Here is a 17,151-nt window from a genome sequence, read left to right on the forward strand (position 1 = left end):
TAAAGGAGACGGATGCGGTGGGGGAGACGCGGCGCGAGTGGCCCCAGGCGGCTCATCGCTCAACCGCCGCCCCCGCAGCGGAGGGGTCTGGGCGGGGGTCCGGCCGCAAATAAAAGGGCCGGGAGGCGGGTGGGGGATACGGCGGGCCACGGCGGCAGCATGAGCGCGGCAGATCGGAGTCACGCTGCGGGCGCGGTCCCCGACTCGGACCCGGGCCGGGCGGCGGTGGCCTCTGCCTACCAGCGCTTCGAGCCCCGCGCCTACCTCCGCAACAACTACGCGCCCCCTCGGGGGGACCTGAGCAACCCGGACAGCGTCGGGCTTTGGAAGCTGCGCTGCTTGGCGCAGACCTTCGCCACTGGTGAGCGCGGGGAAACTGAGGCACGGAGAACAAGAAGTCATCAGGGAGCTAAAGGGGCGCACGCGCGCGAGCCAGATGGGGACCAAGAAGCAGAGACAGGTAGTTAAGAAGTGAAAATAGAAAAAGAGGAGCAATAGTCCTCAGGTGAGGAGCAGAGGAGATAGACCGGTGGAGAGAGGGTGGGGAGGGGAAAACACTCAGCGTTGAGAAATGAGGTGGGAGATGCAGAAGAGAAACTCAGATGAAGAGAGAGGCAGAGAAAAAAATGGAGGCAGAGACTGGGGAGGGGAGAGAGAAACTACCAGGCACCTCACGATTTCCCCACTTAATCGTCCTTGGTAGGTACAGTGTTATAGATGTAGAACCTGAGTCTCAGAGGGGTTAAGTTCCTTTCCCAAGGTCAGTCAGTGCATGTGAGGTTACAGCCAGGACTCAGACCCCGGTCAGTCTAACTCCAGAGCTGATGCTTTTTCCAGATAGAGACACGCTTACAGAAGGAGAAAAACAGTGAGCGAGAGGGAGGGAGAAGCAGGTAACGGAGGTAGTGGCTGAGGTAGGGGGCCGCCTGGACAGGCCTGGCACCAGGACTCTTCCTCTGCCCCGCCTAGGTGAGGTGTCTGGACGCACCCTCATTGACATTGGTTCAGGTCCCACCATATACCAGCTGCTCAGCGCCTGCGCCCACTTTGAGGACATCACCATGACAGATTTCCTGGAGGTGAACCGCCAGGAACTGGGGCTCTGGCTGCGGGAAGAGCCCGGGGCCTTCGACTGGAGCATGTACAGCCAGCACGTCTGCCTCATCGAGGGCAAGGGGTAAGGGCTAGGAGATCAGGGTGGCCAGGGGGCTTCCCATGGAGTGGCTGGTGGGGGGCAAGAGAACTGGGCATGTGGCAGTCCTGAGCCCTGGTCCTGACTCTGCCTTCTGCCCCCCATCAGTGAGTCCTGGCAGGAGAAGGAGCGCCAGCTGCGAGCCAGGGTGAAGAGGGTCCTTCCCATTGATGTGCACCAGCCCCAGCCCTTGGGTGCTGGGAGCCTAGCGCCTCTGCCTGCTGATGCCCTGGTCTCTGCCTTCTGCCTGGAGGCTGTGAGCCCAGACCTCGCCAGCTTCCAGCGGGCCCTGGACCACATCACTACGCTACTGAGGCCTGGGGGGCACTTCCTCCTCATCGGGGCCCTGGAGGAGTCGTGGTACCTGGCTGGGGAGGCCAGGCTGGCGGTGGTGCCAGTGTGTGAGGAGGAGGTGAGGGAGGCCCTGGAGCACAGTGGCTATGAGGTGCGGGACTTGCGCACCTACATCATGCCTGCCCGCCTGCAGACAGGTGTAGACGATGTCAAGGGCATCTTCTTCACCTGGGCCCAAAAGAAGGTGGGGGTGTGAGGGCCCAGTGCACCCAGTGCTGACGGCCCTCACCCACCCAGATTCCCTATTATCTGAAGTGGCACCTAATAAAGAAATAAGGCCCAGCTGCTGAGTGTCAGCACTGTCTGTGGCTCTCCTGGGAAGCAACAAGGGCTCAGAGCTCTCTTGTATTGTGGACGTGTGGGAGGCACCAACCTTAGCCTTTTTTTCCAGAAACTTCCATGAAGATAGGTTTCTGTACCACTCATTCTTCCCAAACTAAAGCAGGCCACGGTCAGGGGGAGCTCATTCAGCATCTGCTGTGTGCCAGGTGCCTGTTAGGTCCATTGGGTCCTCACACTCAGCAGCAGGTCCTGTTATCCTGTTTGCAGGTGAAGCTCAGAAAGGTTAAGAACAAACAGTAGTGGAGCCTAGGACCAGAAGGGAACAGGAGGGTATATTTAGGAGACGGAAGTGGAACTTGCAGTGGGGTGGAGTTGCAAACAAAGGTCCCCATGAAGTGAGAGGGGAAAACGGGTACCAGCTCCCTCCCCTGTCCCCCTCCACAAGCTGGACTGGAGCTCTGCCCAGCTCTACTGTCGCTCTGCATCTGCACCCTGCCACCCCCACGTGCCTAAGCAGAGGCCCCACCTGTCCACTGTCTCTGGCCCACCCTACTCACACAAATGAGCTGAACAAGGGTCAGGGAGGCTGAGAATTGGTTTATTAAGAATGTCCCTTGCTACCCTCCTACCTTAAAATAGTTCTCAGTATCAAAAGAAACTAATACAGGCCACCCAAGTCCCTGAGACTGGAGTCCTAGCATAGTGCCCTACTCCCGGGGAGGGACAAGGGGGCAGGGAAAGAACAAGAATCCAGACTGCCTGCTCTAATCACAGAGACTGCCTTTGGATGGAAAGTTTCTGGAGCTCCACATTCTATCCTTGTGGAGCAGGAATGTGCTAGGGCTGCCGGCAACTGGCAGGGGTCACCTTTACTGGAGTGCAGGCACAGCGTGGCCCCTGCCTGCCTCTGGGGAGGCCAGAAACCAGACCCAGTCACAAGCCTCCTCCCCTCCTCCCTCAGAGGGCCCCTCCCCCTCCCAAGGTCCAGGCTGTGGGGAAGGGGCTAGCAGGCAGGGCACTGCCAGAGGGGGAGGCCAACCATGCCTAGCCAAGGAGACAGGGAGGCTGGAGAGGCCCAGAGGACCTCCATTTCTCTTCCTCCCTCTGCCTCCTGAGGGGGGACTGGTTCTGGAGGGTGATCTTGAGTTGTGTGGGGCACTGTGAAGTTTGCAAAGGAGGCGGGCAATGGACAAGAACACATACACACACATGCAGCCTGGACACCCGTAGCCCCAGCCAGATCTTGAGGATATCCTGACTCTGCCTGGCCTGGGGCCTTGTGCAGAGTTGGTGCTCAATAAATGGTTGTTGATGGTGACTTGATTCCCCCATCCTGCTCCAACCTCCCCTCACTGTGTGGCACACTCACCTCACACTCAGTCTATGCATATTCCCCTAACCCACGCTAACCCACCTATCCCACCAACACACACTGTAAAACCACTCACCCCTACCCCACACACTGCCCCAGGCTGGTGCTCACACACACTGTCCCACCCAGCATCCCCCACCCCCCAGGCCTGGGCCCACCACCACGTCACCTACACACTCAGTCCTGCCCACACTCCCTTACACAGTTGTATGCAGGCTCCCAACCACAACAGTAGCACAGGGCTCAGAGGGATTCCTGTCCTGGGCTCTTTTCGGTCCTGGCCCCGAAGAGGGGGTGTGATGAGGCCTCCTGAGGGTCTGGCTGGGGCAACAGTCAGGGTGAGACTCCTCCCCAGTCCCAGCAGCTTGGTCCCTCAAGATCCCATGGGGAGAATGAGACCTGCCTTAAAATTATAGCAGCCAAAGAGCAAGTGTCTAGTGCCACCTAGTGGTGCCCTGGAGGAGGGCAGGGGGTGGGTGACAGAAGGGAACCCCTGTTTATCGCCAATGGCCTGTAGCATCTGATCTCCCAGCTAGACAGAGGGCTCTGGGAGCCACTCAGGCAGTGAGGGGATTCGAGGAGGAGGCAGCTCTCCTCTCAGTGGAGCTAAGCACACAGTTCCACCCCAGTTCAGCTCCAGGAACCAGAGAGGCTGCCCATTCTCGAGCCCCAGATGCTGAGAGGCCAGGCCCAAATAGACACCAAAGACCTGTGAGGGCAATGTGGGGGCGAGCAAGTGGTGGGCAGGTTACATGATTCTGGGCCCACACCCTTCATGTCCAAGGTCAAGATGCTAAAAGGAAAAAATCATCTCAAAGATTGGGGGAGAAGGGGAGACAGCAGGGACGGGGCAGGATCCCCCGTGGGGCAGACACGCTCCCAGGGCCTTCAGTCCAGCTTGAACTTGGCCTCTGATTCCTTCAGCAGGTACAGGCTATCATCTTCCAGGAAGCTGTGGGCCGAGGGAGGAGCCCACTGAGGCACAGCTCTGAGTGGCCCCCTGGGGGCAGGGTGGGGTGAGTGCAGGCAAGCTGGGAGGGGGCGACCCGGCACACAGAGACCCCGGTCTCTTCTAAGGAACAGGCGAGGAGGGGCACAAAGAAGGTGAGCCCTGGGCAGGGAGTAGCACCCACCTGAAAAAGAGGACATGGACGGGGATGGTGCTGATGTGCCAGATGGCATGGGCATCCAGGACCCAGAAAAGAGGTGGGAAGTCGAGCAGCTCGAGCAGGGACAGCCCCTGCAGCAGCAGGACCACCACCATGCACTTGCGCACGTGAGGCAGCCGCCGCCGGTTCCGCAGGCACCAGGCCAGCCACCACACCACGTTCACCAGGCCTGGGTGTGGGGGGCGGGGAGAGGCTCACCCCTGGACTCCTTCTCCCCTGCAAGGCCTCCCTCTTCCCCATGCTCTGACACCAGGACCATCCTCAGGCTCTCCTCCCAGCACCCCCTCTCCCACTCCAAATTCTTTCTCCTTCCCTGGCAGTAAGGGTCTCTCTAGAAACTCCTTCTCCAGGAACAGCACCAACCCCCTACTCCCACCCCAAGCCAGCAGTTCTGCAGACGCAGCCCCAGTCCCGCCTCACCGATAGCCACGTTCGCCGCCAGGTTGTAGCCATAGTCGAAGTGGACGAGGCTCAGGTAGGAGACGTGCGCGGTCAGCATCAGCAGCAGGAGGGCCCGGAAGGCACTGACCACAGCCGGGTGCTGCAGCCCCACGGTCCTGCCCCGCCATCCACAGCTGCTCAGATGGAGCAGCACGCCCTGAAGCACTCCCTCACCCCAACATCAGGAAGTGGTCCTGGAAGCCACTGCCCCTCCCCCACCAAAACAGGCCACCTGGGCAGCCCTCCAATCCCCCAGGGGCCCTGGACCAAGTGCCACAGCTCCTTGGAAAGAGCCAGGGCCCCTAGGCCTACCTGAGTCCCCAGCCAGAACAGCCCGGAGGGTATGTGTGTGTGTGTGGAGGGACTGGTGAAGAAGGAAGGCCCCCCCAAGGGAGGGCTGGGTGACCCCTTTCCTCCCCCACGGCCTGAATTTGCCCCTGCAGCAGCCAAGGCGGCTCACCTGACACAGCACAGATAGATTGAGTGCAGGATGACGGTGGAGGCACAGAAGTAGTCCATTTTCTGAGGACAGGGAGAGCTGGATGAGGGGCCAGTGTGAGGGAAGTCGGAAGCGGACAGGCTTCGTGGAGGGCAGGGCCCAGAGAGGACCCACCAGGGATGGGGGCAAGGAGGGGCGGCAGAGCGCAGCGGAGTCTAACATGGGAGTCCTAGGCCATGGTCAGAGGGGACCATGGCTTGTGCTCCTTCTGCCTATTGCTGTTTCACTCCTGAATTTAACAGAATGACCCTTGTATTCACATTATACAATTTTAAAAAAATGAGCTCAGGGCCGGCCCCATGGCTTAGCGGTTAAGTGCGTGCGCTCTGCTGCTGACAGCCCGGGTTCGGATCCCGGGCGCACCAACGCACCGCTTCTCCGGCCATGCTGAGGCCGCGTCCCACATACAGCAACTAGACGGATGTGCAGCTACGACATACAACTATCTACTGGGGCTTTGGGGGAAAATAAATAAATAAAATTAAAAAAAAAAAGAGCTCAGCAGGAGGCTTTAGAGGCCTTGGTGGAGGGTGCCTGTCACAAGTCCAGAACACAAGAGCATGCCACAGAACTCAGGGTGCAGTCTGGAGCTCGACAGCTTGGGCTCAAGTCCTGACCGCACCCCTTCACTGGCTGGGCGATCCTGGGCAGTGATTTCGCCTTTCCAAGGCTCAGCTGCCTCATCAGTTAGGAAGAGCCCATCATCACACCTCCCTCACAAGGGTCAAGTGAGGCTCAAGTGCACTAACAGGTTGAAAATGCCCAGCATAGAGCACGTGCTCCATCAACAGAGTCAAGGTGAGACCTCAGAGCCGGCTGCGCCCCGCCCCTCCTGGGCTCCTGGGACTGTCCCAAGCAGGAGAGGGAAGGGGAGGCGCTCACCTCTGTGAGGTCGGTGTCCCTGGTGTGGAAGACTGTGGACCAGAACCAAGCATTGAGGGAGACCTGAGGAGGGAGGAGGCTGGTGAGTGTGGCACTGCAAGGTGGGGAAGGCCCCCAGAAAGCTCACACCCATCTCACTTTTGGGAAGGGGCTCCTGGGGCACAGAAATGTGGTTCCCCTTGCCCCTGGAGCCCAGGAACAAACCTGTGCCCCTTCACCCCCACCCAGCCCACTCCCAAAGGCTCCGCTTCCCACCACCCCCAATCCCCTAGGCCACGGGGGCTGGGCTGCGGCCTCCACAGGTTCCGGCCTGGCCTGAGAACCAGTTCCGGCAGAGCCAAATTCCCTGGTTACTCAATCGCTAAGACAACAGCCCCCGGGGGGCCTCGCCTCCTCCCCCAACGAGCAGGTGATGACAGCCCCACCCGGGCCAGGGGAGCCAGTGACCTCAGCCTCTGGGGGCGGGAATGAAGTGGGTGGGGTGGAGGGGCTCGAGCCAGCTTGGGGTGTGTCCTGAGCAAGCAAGCAAGGGAGGGAGATCAAGCATATCCCACTGGGGCCAAGTCTCAGAGGAGGAGGCCGGCCAACCAAGCCCAGCTTCCTCCTGGCTGGGCCGGCCCAACCCGCCAGACCAGTGGCTGCTGCTCCGAGCTCTGGGAGGAGCAGAAGAGCAGGGCTAGAGGGGCTGGAGTGGGCAAGAGCCCAGGGGAACATTTAAGGCCTTTTTCCTGGAAATTAACTGCAAGGAGAGAGTACAAATCATCTTGCAAATGAGCCCTAGATCTTGTGGGAGCTGGTGCTTTTTTCAAAGACTGCTGTATCCACGGCAGACGCCCAAATGACTGAAAGAAGGGTGGGCTGGGGTGGAGATCCAGACACTGGGCTGGAAGGAAAGGCTGGGAAACCAGTGACAACCCATCAAAGGAACAGCCAGCCGAGGTCTGGCCTGGAACGCCCTGGAGGTAGGGAGGGATGCGCTAGGGTAGGACAGGCCTGCCTGGGATGGGTGAAGGCCAGGAACTGCTCACTCGGGGGTCCAGTATACCAGGAAAGCTGGCCAGGCAGGGACAGTGGGAGCGGGGTAAGAAGCCACTCTCCATCTGGTACTGCTGCAGGAAGGCCAGACAGTAGGATGAGTTCCCTAATGCAGGCCCGAGGGGGCTCATGAGAGAATGGGAAAAGCAATGGGGTGGAGGCCGGCAGGGCTCTGTTGCAAAGCCAGTCAGCCCTGGAAGTCTCTGGAGGCTCAGGTAGCCCTGTGCAAGTCTGTGTGTGTGGCCTGGGTCCTAGGCTGAGCCTTGCTACTTATGCTCCTCATGACCTGGGCAAAGGCCTGAGCTTCCCCCAGGACAAATCAGGGGCTGACCTAAGTGATCCTTTGTCCCCTTCCAGCCCTGATGTCAGCTGACTATTCTAGGTCAGGTTGCTTCCTCCTTTGAGGATGGCCATCCTGTCCCATCCCTGGTGCTGCTCCTTCCCCAGAGACGGTGACGGGGGCATGGTCTGGAGGCTGGAGAATGGGACAGAACAGTGTGGTTTCTTGGATACTGTCCACAGAGTCTGACACTCAGGGTCAGCATAGGGAGCAGAGCAGGCTCGGGGCTGGACACAGGGCCCAGGCAATCACGGGGCCAGGTCTCCTGCGGAGGCCAGGAACAGGGACATCCTTGGAGAGGAGAGTGGCCCTGGAGCCAGTGTGAAAGGGAGGCGGAGGGGAAGGCAGCAGGGACTGGCAGCCAGCCAGGCTTCCTTGTCACCCACAGCAGGAAGGGGGAGGTGACAGGAGGACTGAGCTAAGTGGTGGCTGGAACACTGAAAGCATGGGGGGGTGGTGCACAGGGCCAGGGCTTAGCTTTACAGGACGGGGCTGGGGGCTGCTTGGTCCCCTGTCCAACCGCCTCCCCGGGGTGCCTTCCACTTACAGAGACCCACCTTAAGCTTGAACTCTGCACCCCTGAAAAGTCCCCTCTCCCCTGGGGAGTGTCCCATTATGGGGGGCTCCTCTTCTGACCCCTCTCCTCAGATTTGGGAGATAGTGTCATTAAGAATGCAGGCCCTAGGGCCAGATTGCCAGGGTTCAAATCCCAGCTCTGCATTTCCTGTGTGTCCTTGGGTAAGTTATTTAGCCTTGCTGTGCCTCAGTTTTCTCATCTGTAAAATGGGAATAATCATAGTGTTGATAAGAATTTAACAAGCAAAACAAGTACAGTGTACAGCACAGTGCCCAGGACAGGGTAAAACATTAGATGTTATTTCTCTCCACCTTGTTGACCAAGTGGGGACCTTCACACCTCTCCACAGACCTGAGGCTGAAAAGGCCAAGTCTGCCTCCTCCTCTCCCTGTAGGCTAAGGAAGTCTAGGGGGAGAAAGGGTGGTCTCCCCACAGCTGCCTAGCCCATGCCACAGTTCCAGGCTGGGGGCAGAATGTCTGTAACCTCCACAACGAGATGGACCCTGGGTTCAAGTTCTGCCTTGGCTCCTAAATAGCTATGTGATCTTGAACAAATAACAGCTTCTCTGAGCCTCAGTTGCCTCACCTACAAAATGGGGCTAATAACAGTACCCACTGCATAAGAGGGTCATGAGGATGAGGTCTGTGAAATGCCTGGCACGAAGAAGCCACTCAGTAAATGGTGGCTGTTACTGCTGTCTGGCACACAGTGGGTGCTCCACATATGTCTGTTTCCTTCATCACGTCCACCTCCCTCTTCCTCAAGGGTCACAATGCTCCAGGTCAAACCCATGGGGCCCCAGGGTCTCCTGATCCCAGAATGCAGACACCTCAGCTATAGGAAGAGGCCCCTGCTCCTTGCTCCTGAGCCACAATCCCAGGATGCACTGCAGAGATACTATTTCTCTTCACTCAGAGTTTGTCATCAAGACTCAAGCAAAGGGGATGGATGGACGTGGAAGGAAAGGAAAGCCCCCAAGACGCAAGAGTATGCCTGCTCCTGGACTCCTTAGCCAAGCTTGAGTAGAGTGAGGGGGGCAGACTGGGTAACTGGCCAATCAGACAGGCCAGGAGGGCAATGGGCTGGCCCAGCAGGCACCAAGAACTTCGGTAAACACTGAGGAAAGGGGGAGGCCGGGGCAGGGTGCCAACGAGAGTGGAAATGGAGGGGGACAGGGAAGGCTGGGTGAGGGGGAGCAGGAGGCTGTTTCAGTCTGTTGGAAAATAAGAAAATTGAGACAAAAATATCACCACTATGAAACCGGTTGGATGCCAAGTGAGCCAGATCTGTCAGGAATTCGACCCCAGTGCTAAGCCCCAGTGCTCGGGGCTGTCATTGACACCGTGGCAGTGGGGACAAGTGGGTCTTTAAATAGCTCGGTGTCTCAGAAGTGGGGGAGGCAGAATGTTAAATATGACGCCTGCTGCCACCCCAGGCCCCCACAGAGGCCACCGTGTCTCAACCCCTGCCTCAGGCAGGGCAGGCCTGACCCAGTTCACTCCTGAGAGAGAAGGGCAAAGAGGTGGATGGAGATGGGAGAAGGAGGGCTTTTTCCACCATCAAAAAGGATTCCTTAGGGGCTGGCCCCATGGCGTAGCAGTTAAGTGCGCGCGCTCCGCTGCTGGCGACCTGAGTTCGGATCCTGGGCCCACACCGATGCACCGCTTGTCCGGCCATGCTGTGGTGGTGTCCCACATAAAGTGGAGGAAGATGGGCATGGATGTTAGCTCAGGGCCAGTCTTCCTCAGCAAAAAAAAAAAAAAGAGGAGGATTGGCATGGATGTTAGCTCAGGGCTGATCTTCCTCACAAAAAAAATTAAAAAAAAAGGATTCCCTGATTTCCTGCCATTGCCTGTTCTACTGGCTCGTGTCTGACCGTAGGGAAATCCTTCCTGAAGTCTAACCATCATTCTGCTGCAGCTTCAACCTCTCTCTTCTCGTAGTTTCCTCAGCAGAGGTAGCGCACAATCGGCCCCCACCTCCATCCATCATCCTGGCTTTGCTGGCACCTCACTCTCTCACCTCTAGCCCTGAGGACCTTTCCTTGCTGGATGAAGGGGTGTGGAACTGGTGTGGCCTTCTAGCTTCGGCAGAGAGCAGGAGCACCCAGCTCCACGAAGTCAAAGGTCTGTGGTGCACACAGCTTTGGCAGGCTCCCCCAAAGTCTGGCTGCTGCCCAGCCCAAGCCCAGGTCTACATGTCAAGGCAGAGACTGCCTCCTTGTGCCAAAGCTTCATTAGCCCTGCTGGGGACAGAGTCCCTCATTTCCCAGAGAAAAAGACTGAGACCACACCCCCAAGATCTAACCTGGAGCAGGTGAGGGGCCTTCCTACTCCACCCCAACAGAAATCAGGAGCCCCACTTGCTCCAGAAGACCCAGCCTAGGACAAAGTCCACAGGCACACCTTCCGTATAGCTCAGGATCCCTCCCTCCTGCAAACACACACACACAGGACTAAAGATCAGATGTAAAATCCAAATGGGATCATCAAAGGGAGTGTGGGCCAGTGCTGAGACTCTGTCCCTCAAGGGCCTGGTGGTGGCATGACGGAATCCCCTGTCCATGAACCCCATATCCCTAAAGATGCCCTGAGATGCAGGCCCCAGGCACCCAACCTAATATGTCCTGCTCTGTCCCTAAGGGTCCTCAGTCATGCTGGACTGCAGGGCACCCCTGGGAGGTGTGACCCTCACCAAGAAGGGAGCTGAGCGGCAGCTGCCAGTGAGATGAAAAACTCAAGAATCAGGGAGATCAAAACACGAGTTGTGAAGTGACCAGTGCTTCCGGCACATGTCATGAAGACAAAGGCTGCACCTCAGAGGTTCCCACAGACCCATTGGTCTATCCAAAGAGCCTCTGAGCTTTCTTCAGAGAGTTTGGGCAGGGCTGTCCTGTGCTCTCTACTAGGGGCAGGGGTGAGGGGGCAGTGCAGGCGGTGGGCCCAGAAAGCAGTGTCTCTGGAAGAACCCCAAAGGAAAGAGGACAGGTGTAACTTCTTTAATTTCCCTGCCCTTCCTGCTTTCTAGGCCAGGACCAAACACCCTTCTCTGCGAGAGGCCTAAACAGGAAGTGGGGGCTCTATCCCACCCATGCCTGTGACGGGGTGTGCTGATGCCAGGCCCCTGCCTACACAAGAGTTCCCGCCCCTCAGCCTGGCACTCAGGGCCCTCTCTGCTCCATCCTATCTCCCTGCACTCCCCTTCACACAGCCACACTGTGGCAGGCTGACCTTCCCAAGGCTGCCTGTCCAGGTCTCCCACTCTCTAGCTTCTGTACCTTTGCTCCTGCTGTGCCCCCAGCCTGGAATGCTGGAACCCAACCTCCTCTCCCCTACAGGTGCATGTCTGAGCCTCACTAGCCCTGCAGGTCCCAGAGAAAACCTCTCCTCCTCCCTGGGCTTCCTCACAGACTTTTCCACTTTGAGGACATGGTCTCCCCACCTTACAACTCCCACGGCTCTCTGCCCGAGCCCGCCTCGGCTCTGCCTGCATTCTAACTCCCAGGCTGGCTGGAGCTGCGCCTCCCACTAGGCTCAGCTTCTTAGGCAGGGGCTTCAGCCCCCACAAGTGCAACCCCTGTCTCTACCCACAGCAAACACTCAACAAACACTGATCACGGTGCATGCACAGCCTGAAGAGAGGCTGAGTGCTTGACCCGGAGTCAGACAGCCCTGGACACCAACCTTCTCCGTTATTCACTAACTCATTAGCTGTTAACTTTGGGCAAGTTTTTCCCCCTCTAAGCCTTACTCAGAGCTCATGGTGGTATTGTAAGGATTAAACAAGAAAATGTATATAAAGAACTTAGGACAATGTCCATCAGGTGATTTGTGTTCCATAATTCATAACAATTATTATTAGTATTTGTTGAATAGAAAGTATTAGGGAGGATCAACGTTTCCCAGAGGCTTATTAACAGCCTCCTTCTCCACCCTCCTTCTGATCCCATCTCCCAAGTCTGAGGCTCGGCCCGGACTTCTCGGCACCTTACACTATCAGTTTTCCTAAGGTCCTCAGAGACCCCGGGTCGCCAGATCCAGCAGCGTCCTTCAGCTGTCCTCTTACTTGACTGTCCAGCAGAATTCAGGAGAATGGACCACCCTCTCCTTCCTGTCCTTGTCCCAGGGCTCCCCCAACCACATGATATCCTAGTTTCCCACCTACCCCTCTGGCCACTCCTTCTGTCTCCGTTGCTGGCTCATCCTCCTCTATCCAGCCATTCAGTTTTGGAGTTCCTCAAGGCTCCTTCCTAGACCCCTTCTCTTCTTGCTAAGGTCCCATCCACATTCACAGCTTCTATCACTGGCTCATCAGCGGAAAGACAGGGGTCATCCTTGAGTCCTCTCCTCATCTAACCGACTGCTGCGGCTGTCAGCACAGCCCGGATGGTAACAGTTGGACTCTTGAGCCAGATGCCTGGAGTCAAACCCTGGCTGCTAGGGCAGGTTACTTAACCTTTCCAGTCCTTGGTTTCCTCATCTGTAAACTGGGGATAATAATACTACCTATCTCATAAGCTTGTTATGGGATTAACAAGGTTAATATTTATAAAATGCATAGAACGGTACCTGGCATACAGTAAGAGCTATGTATGGATTTGTTAAATAAATACATCTTTAAAAATTTTAATGTCACCTCCAAAACACAGCTCAAACACACTTCTCTTTAATACCCTCCCTCCAAGACCTGTGCCACCTCTCTAGTCTAGCTACTGTGCCCTCTGCTAAAACTACCAACTAGCCCCCTGCATCCATGCCTGCCCCCTCCAGTTGGTTCTCTACACAGTAGCCAGAATGAGTTTTCCAAGCAAATCTATTTATGAAACCCCTTTTCTCCAACCCTCATTACTTCTTGATGCTTTGCGAGTCAAGATCTAAAGCATTAATGTGACCCCCAGGCTCTCCAGGGGCTGAGCCCACCCACTGCCCACCTGTGCACCCGTCTCACACCCCACTCCCTGGCTTCCGGCATGGCAGGCCTCCTGGTCTTTCAGGTCCTCATATAACGTGAGCTCTCTTCTGTCTGTGCACATTCTGAGTCTTCCATGTAGATGACTCCTCCTACTCTCCCTGAATTCACCTAGTTAACATTCACTCATCATTCTGATCTTATTTCAAATGCCCCTTCCTCAGGGAAGCCTTCCCTCATTGCTCTGTGCTGGTCTGGGCCCCCATCACACACCTACAGCACCTCTCATCCATTGCACCTTTACATTCAATTGTGTGCCTGTGTGGTTAGTACCAGAGGGCAGGGACTCGTCTGTTTTTACATACTTTTGGATTGCCAGCGCCCAGCAAAGTGCCTGGCACACAGTAGGTGCTCAACATATGAATGGATGGCTGCTTTGATGGCAGGAAGGTGAGTGAGTGGGGATGTTTCCCTAAGGCAGCTCTGATCTAGAGACATCCATCGCAAGCTCTTACTCTCGCACTCTCCCCAAGGTTGTCACAGTTCCTATCGGTACCGCAGTCCATGCTTTCCCACAATTCCAGGCCCTGGATGCTGGCTCCTCTGACCAGTCACACTGTGAAGCTCAGAGCCCTCTTTGGAGACTTAGATGGAACATATTTCGGCTTCTCTAGGCATGGTGTAAGACCAGGCTCACCTTTACATGGAGTGCTGTGGCTGCCAATGCCTCCAGGCCGGGACTGGAGTTGAGATTGCTTCAAGTCCCCCAGAGGGGTCCTTGGAAAGACCTGTAGTCCCAGCATGCTCCCTACCACCCATCTCCCTCTCTGTTTGTAAACTGCCCTACTGGATCTTTTAGTGGCTTCCTCCTTCAGGACGAGAACAAGGTTTCTTTCCTCTCTCCCTCCCTCTCAAACAGCCCGACCTAGGACTCTGCTAGAAAGATAAGGACAAATTCAGCACCTTCCCTGTTTTCTCCCCAGGCCTGACCACCCCACAGCTGAAACTTTACCCTGGAAAACAGAGGGGAAGCTAGGTGGGTAGAAGCCCTGGTGGGTGAGAATGGGGATCTAAGAGTTCCTCCTTCCTAGATGAGGGTGTAAAGCAGGAATCTTGCCAGGTTACCTACCCAGGCGAAGGTCACGCAGGTGGGGTACATAGGAGAGGAGGCTGGTACGGAGGTGCGGTAGCGACAGAGCATCACCAGGCTGGCCAGGCCATTGAGGAACGAGGCCACAGCAGAAGCTGGCTCTTGGAAGAACAGGAACCGGGAGAAGGGCCACTGAAAAAGGAGCACATAGAGGGGGCCTCAGGGGCAAGCAACCCTCAGATGGCCCAACCTACCTTTGCTTGACATGCTGCATCAACAGGTCCCCGGCTGGTTCTTCAGCTCTCGACTTTGGCCAAAGCTCAAGTTCAGCCCCTTTTCGGGTTAATGAGCTCCCCTCCAGTCCCTGGCTGAGGGTCATCCCTCCAGCCTGGCCAGCACTCACAGCACTGTAAGCCTGGTCTCTGGGAAGACCAGGTGGGCCAGTGTAGACGGCTCAGTATGGCCTGGTGGAAACAGCATAGACCTGCCATCCAGAAGACAGAGGTCCTAACCCCTCCTCCACCACTGACCACAGCCCTGTGAGCCTCAGCTTACTCTGTGACAAATTAGGGAGAATAATTCTTGCCAATCTCGACAGGCTAGACCAAGATCACGTTGGATCAACAGGCATCAGCAAACTGTGCCTTGCTGGGCAATCTGAGGGGGTATTAGTATTTTAATCCAGATTCTTACGAAGAAGCAACAGAAAGCTTGCCATGGTGGGTCAAGGAATTTGTCCTTGTAGCAAAGTGGGCACCTCAACTACCCTAAGAAGCCCAGCACCACTCTCTGAGGAGACCCCAAAGCCTCCCAGATCTTGTCACTCCAAATCCAAGGCAGGAGACACTGGTCCCATCTGATTATATGAGAACCAGCATATTTTGAGAAGAACAGGTACCTGCCCCAAATTCACACCCATCACCCCACACCTCAGACTGCTTGGACAGTGTATCCAACTGGGGGGTATCTTATTCCCACCACATTCCCACCATATACCTACCTTGTCCCTCCAACTCACCTTGCCATGAAACTGAGGTACTTTGTGACCCTCCTGGAGGTAGAGGCCAACGGTGACCCACATACACTCATACTTACAGTCGTCCCGACAGGTCCAGCCTGAAACAGATAAATTGGCCTGGTGAATTCCCCAGCACCAGGAGGCAAAGAGAAAGCCTGAATGGGGCCCAAGCTCAAATGCAGGCCAAGAGGGCCTGCAGGTTGGAGAGAACCAGAAGAAATCTCAAAATTCTCGCTTCCCGCTTGGATGGAGGAGAGATGGTGGGACATACACATAAGGGAAAGGGGTGTGTGTGTGGTTTTAGGAAGTGGGGGTGTACAGTGAGCAAACAGAGGTTTCTTCTCTTCTCCTTTCCCCCAAGATGGGGATCTTAGCATCTGATGGACCCATCTACGGATACTTGGGTTTATGTCTGCCCTTCCTGAACAGAGGATTTGCTCTCACTCCCCAGGGAGGAAGCCTTGCCATCTTACCCTCCTCCTATGAAAATGAAGCCCAAATTCTTCAGTCTGACTTGAGGCCCCAAATTGCCTTTCCAACTTTATTTGCCACTACTCCTTTTCATGCACCCTGCTCCCTGAGTAAACCAAGCTGCTGGATGTGCCCACATCTGCCCAGGGCCTCCACTCTCTCCGCTCCCTCTGTCTGGAATGCAAAGGGATAGTAAAGAAAACAAACTTGTAGTCAAACAGGTCAGAACTGGAAACTCTACTTTACCACTTACTGGCTGTGTGACTTCAGGCAGGGCACTTAACCTCTCTGATTTTCCCCTTCTGTAAAATCAGGTTAAGAGAAACCACCTCAGAGGGTTGTTGTGAAAATTAACAGACCTATTGTGACACCTGTGACACAGTAGGTGTCTACTATGGCCACAGGTCCAAATTTAATGTATCCATCCGGAATCCCTTCCTTCACAGAATGTTCCAAGGTGATCACTGCCCCCACCCCCCAAGGCCAGAAACATTCCTTCCTCCCTCACATGCTCCTGTTGCTTAATCTAAAGGTCCCTTAGGGCTCGAATCATCCTCTACCTTGCACTTGAGAAGGCTAATGTCGCCGTGGGGACTGTGAGCCCCGAAGGGCAGGACCCTGGTCTGATTTCAGTGTTATCCCAGGGCCTAGTACCCAGGAGTACTAAGTAAATACTCGTTTGACGGAATAAATAAAAAGTAAATGAAAGCTTTTGGGAAAGTAAGACCGGCTGACAAGGCTCTCATCACCCTCGGGCTCCACTCACTCACACTCACAATGGACGCCAGGGGTGTGGGCGGGGGCACTAAGGTTCAGAGGTTGCAGAAGGGGATTGGGGGTGCGAGGGGCGGGGCCAACAGCAGGGGCGGGGCTTACGGCGGGGTGGGGCTTACCTGCTAGGCTCATGTAGATTGGCTGGCGGGAGCGGAAGTGCTTGAGTGCGCCCCCCGAGCAGTTCCGCTCCTCGCACTGGAGCACGCAGTCGCGGTACACCGGCTCGCGGTCGCCCTGGGAGCCGCTTGCTAGCGCGGCGGCCCCAGCTAGCAGCACCAGCCGCGCCGTCCGCCCGGCCATCCCTTCAGCCGGCGGAGGGGCTTACGAACCTCCACTTCCGGAGTAACCGGAAGTGCCTTGTGCTCTTTATTCTACTCTCCGCTGACCAGCGTCCAGTTTAAATAAAAGTTCCTGGATTTTTGTGGGCGCCTGCCCCGCCCCTTGTCTTACTGTCGTGTCCATATATTGAGGCGACAGGGTTAAGGGAAGGAGCACGCCAGGTGGATTAAGGAGCAGAATAAAGTGGTCTTTTATGAACATCCGTCTTGTTTCTTCTCTAGGGTCGTTTTATTTGTGGAAGGACTATTTTTCTATCACCAGCCCTGTCGGATTTCACTTCCCAATGTACCTGGGACTGTCCGCTTCTCTCCATCTCCACTGGCACCACCCTGGTTAAAGACATCATCATCTGTCGCCGAGACAGCCGCAGTAGCCTCTTAAGGAGTCCCAATAACCTCAGGATAAAA

At 56.2% G+C, this 17,151-nt stretch overlaps 2 protein-coding genes across 10 annotated transcripts; one reads left to right on the forward strand and one right to left on the reverse strand.

The window, feature by feature from the left end:
- PNMT (phenylethanolamine N-methyltransferase) lies at positions 1-1,868 on the forward strand. Of its 2 annotated transcripts, none has more exons than XM_087441103.1 (3): positions 1-361; positions 1,009-1,177; positions 1,301-1,868. In XM_087441103.1, exons 1-3 carry the CDS (start codon positions 13-15, stop codon positions 1,740-1,742), a joined length of 960 nt encoding a protein of 319 aa, XP_087297229.1. In that variant the 5' UTR covers positions 1-12; the 3' UTR covers positions 1,743-1,868. The 2 variants fall into 2 exon arrangements, with proteins under 2 accessions (XP_087297229.1, XP_004434625.2); XM_004434568.3 differs by having other exon boundaries at positions 145-361; positions 970-1,177.
- A 537-nt stretch (positions 1,869-2,405) lies between these two features.
- PGAP3 (post-GPI attachment to proteins phospholipase 3) lies at positions 2,406-17,151 on the reverse strand. 8 transcript variants are annotated; one of them, XM_087441098.1, is made up of 8 exons: positions 16,525-17,145; positions 15,161-15,258; positions 14,182-14,334; positions 6,192-6,254; positions 5,271-5,348; positions 4,790-4,926; positions 4,334-4,538; positions 2,406-4,152 (listed from the first exon to the last, which is right to left on the reverse strand). In XM_087441098.1, the coding sequence occupies exons 1-8, from the start codon at positions 16,703-16,705 to the stop codon at positions 4,138-4,140; spliced, it is 930 nt and encodes a 309-aa protein (XP_087297224.1). In that variant the 5' UTR covers positions 16,706-17,145; the 3' UTR covers positions 2,406-4,137. The 8 variants fall into 8 exon arrangements, with proteins under 8 accessions (XP_087297224.1, XP_004434624.1, XP_087297225.1 ...); XM_004434567.3 differs by having other exon boundaries at positions 5,271-5,332; positions 16,525-17,143; XM_087441099.1 differs by lacking the exon at positions 16,525-17,145 and adding exons at positions 15,885-15,933; positions 16,192-16,367 and having other exon boundaries at positions 2,406-4,538.

Source organism: Ceratotherium simum, chromosome 16, assembly GCF_057802395.1.
Source record: "Ceratotherium simum simum isolate JZ-2026a chromosome 16, ASM5780239v1, whole genome shotgun sequence".
Taxonomy (NCBI): domain Eukaryota; kingdom Metazoa; phylum Chordata; class Mammalia; order Perissodactyla; family Rhinocerotidae; genus Ceratotherium; species Ceratotherium simum.

Coding starts and splice junctions, on each gene's coding strand:
- PNMT (XM_087441103.1), top strand. CDS start 13: ATGCGGTGGGGGAGACGCGGCGCGAGTGGCCCCAGGCGGCTCATCGCT. Junction 362..1,008: donor GGCGCAGACCTTCGCCACTG/GTGAGCGCGGGG, acceptor ACATTGGTTCAG/GTCCCACCATATACCAGCTG. Junction 1,178..1,300: donor TGCCTCATCGAGGGCAAGGG/GTAAGGGCTAGG, acceptor GCCCCCCATCAG/TGAGTCCTGGCAGGAGAAGG.
- PGAP3 (XM_087441096.1), bottom strand. CDS start 16,705: ATGGCCGGGCGGACGGCGCGGCTGGTGCTGCTAGCTGGGGCCGCCGCG. Junction 15,259..16,524: donor AATCTACATGAGCCTAGCAG/GTAAGCCCCACC, acceptor TATCTGTTTCAG/GCTGGACCTGTCGGGACGAC. Junction 14,335..15,160: donor TACCTCAGTTTCATGGCAAG/GTGAGTTGGAGG, acceptor CTCCTTTTTCAG/TGGCCCTTCTCCCGGTTCCT.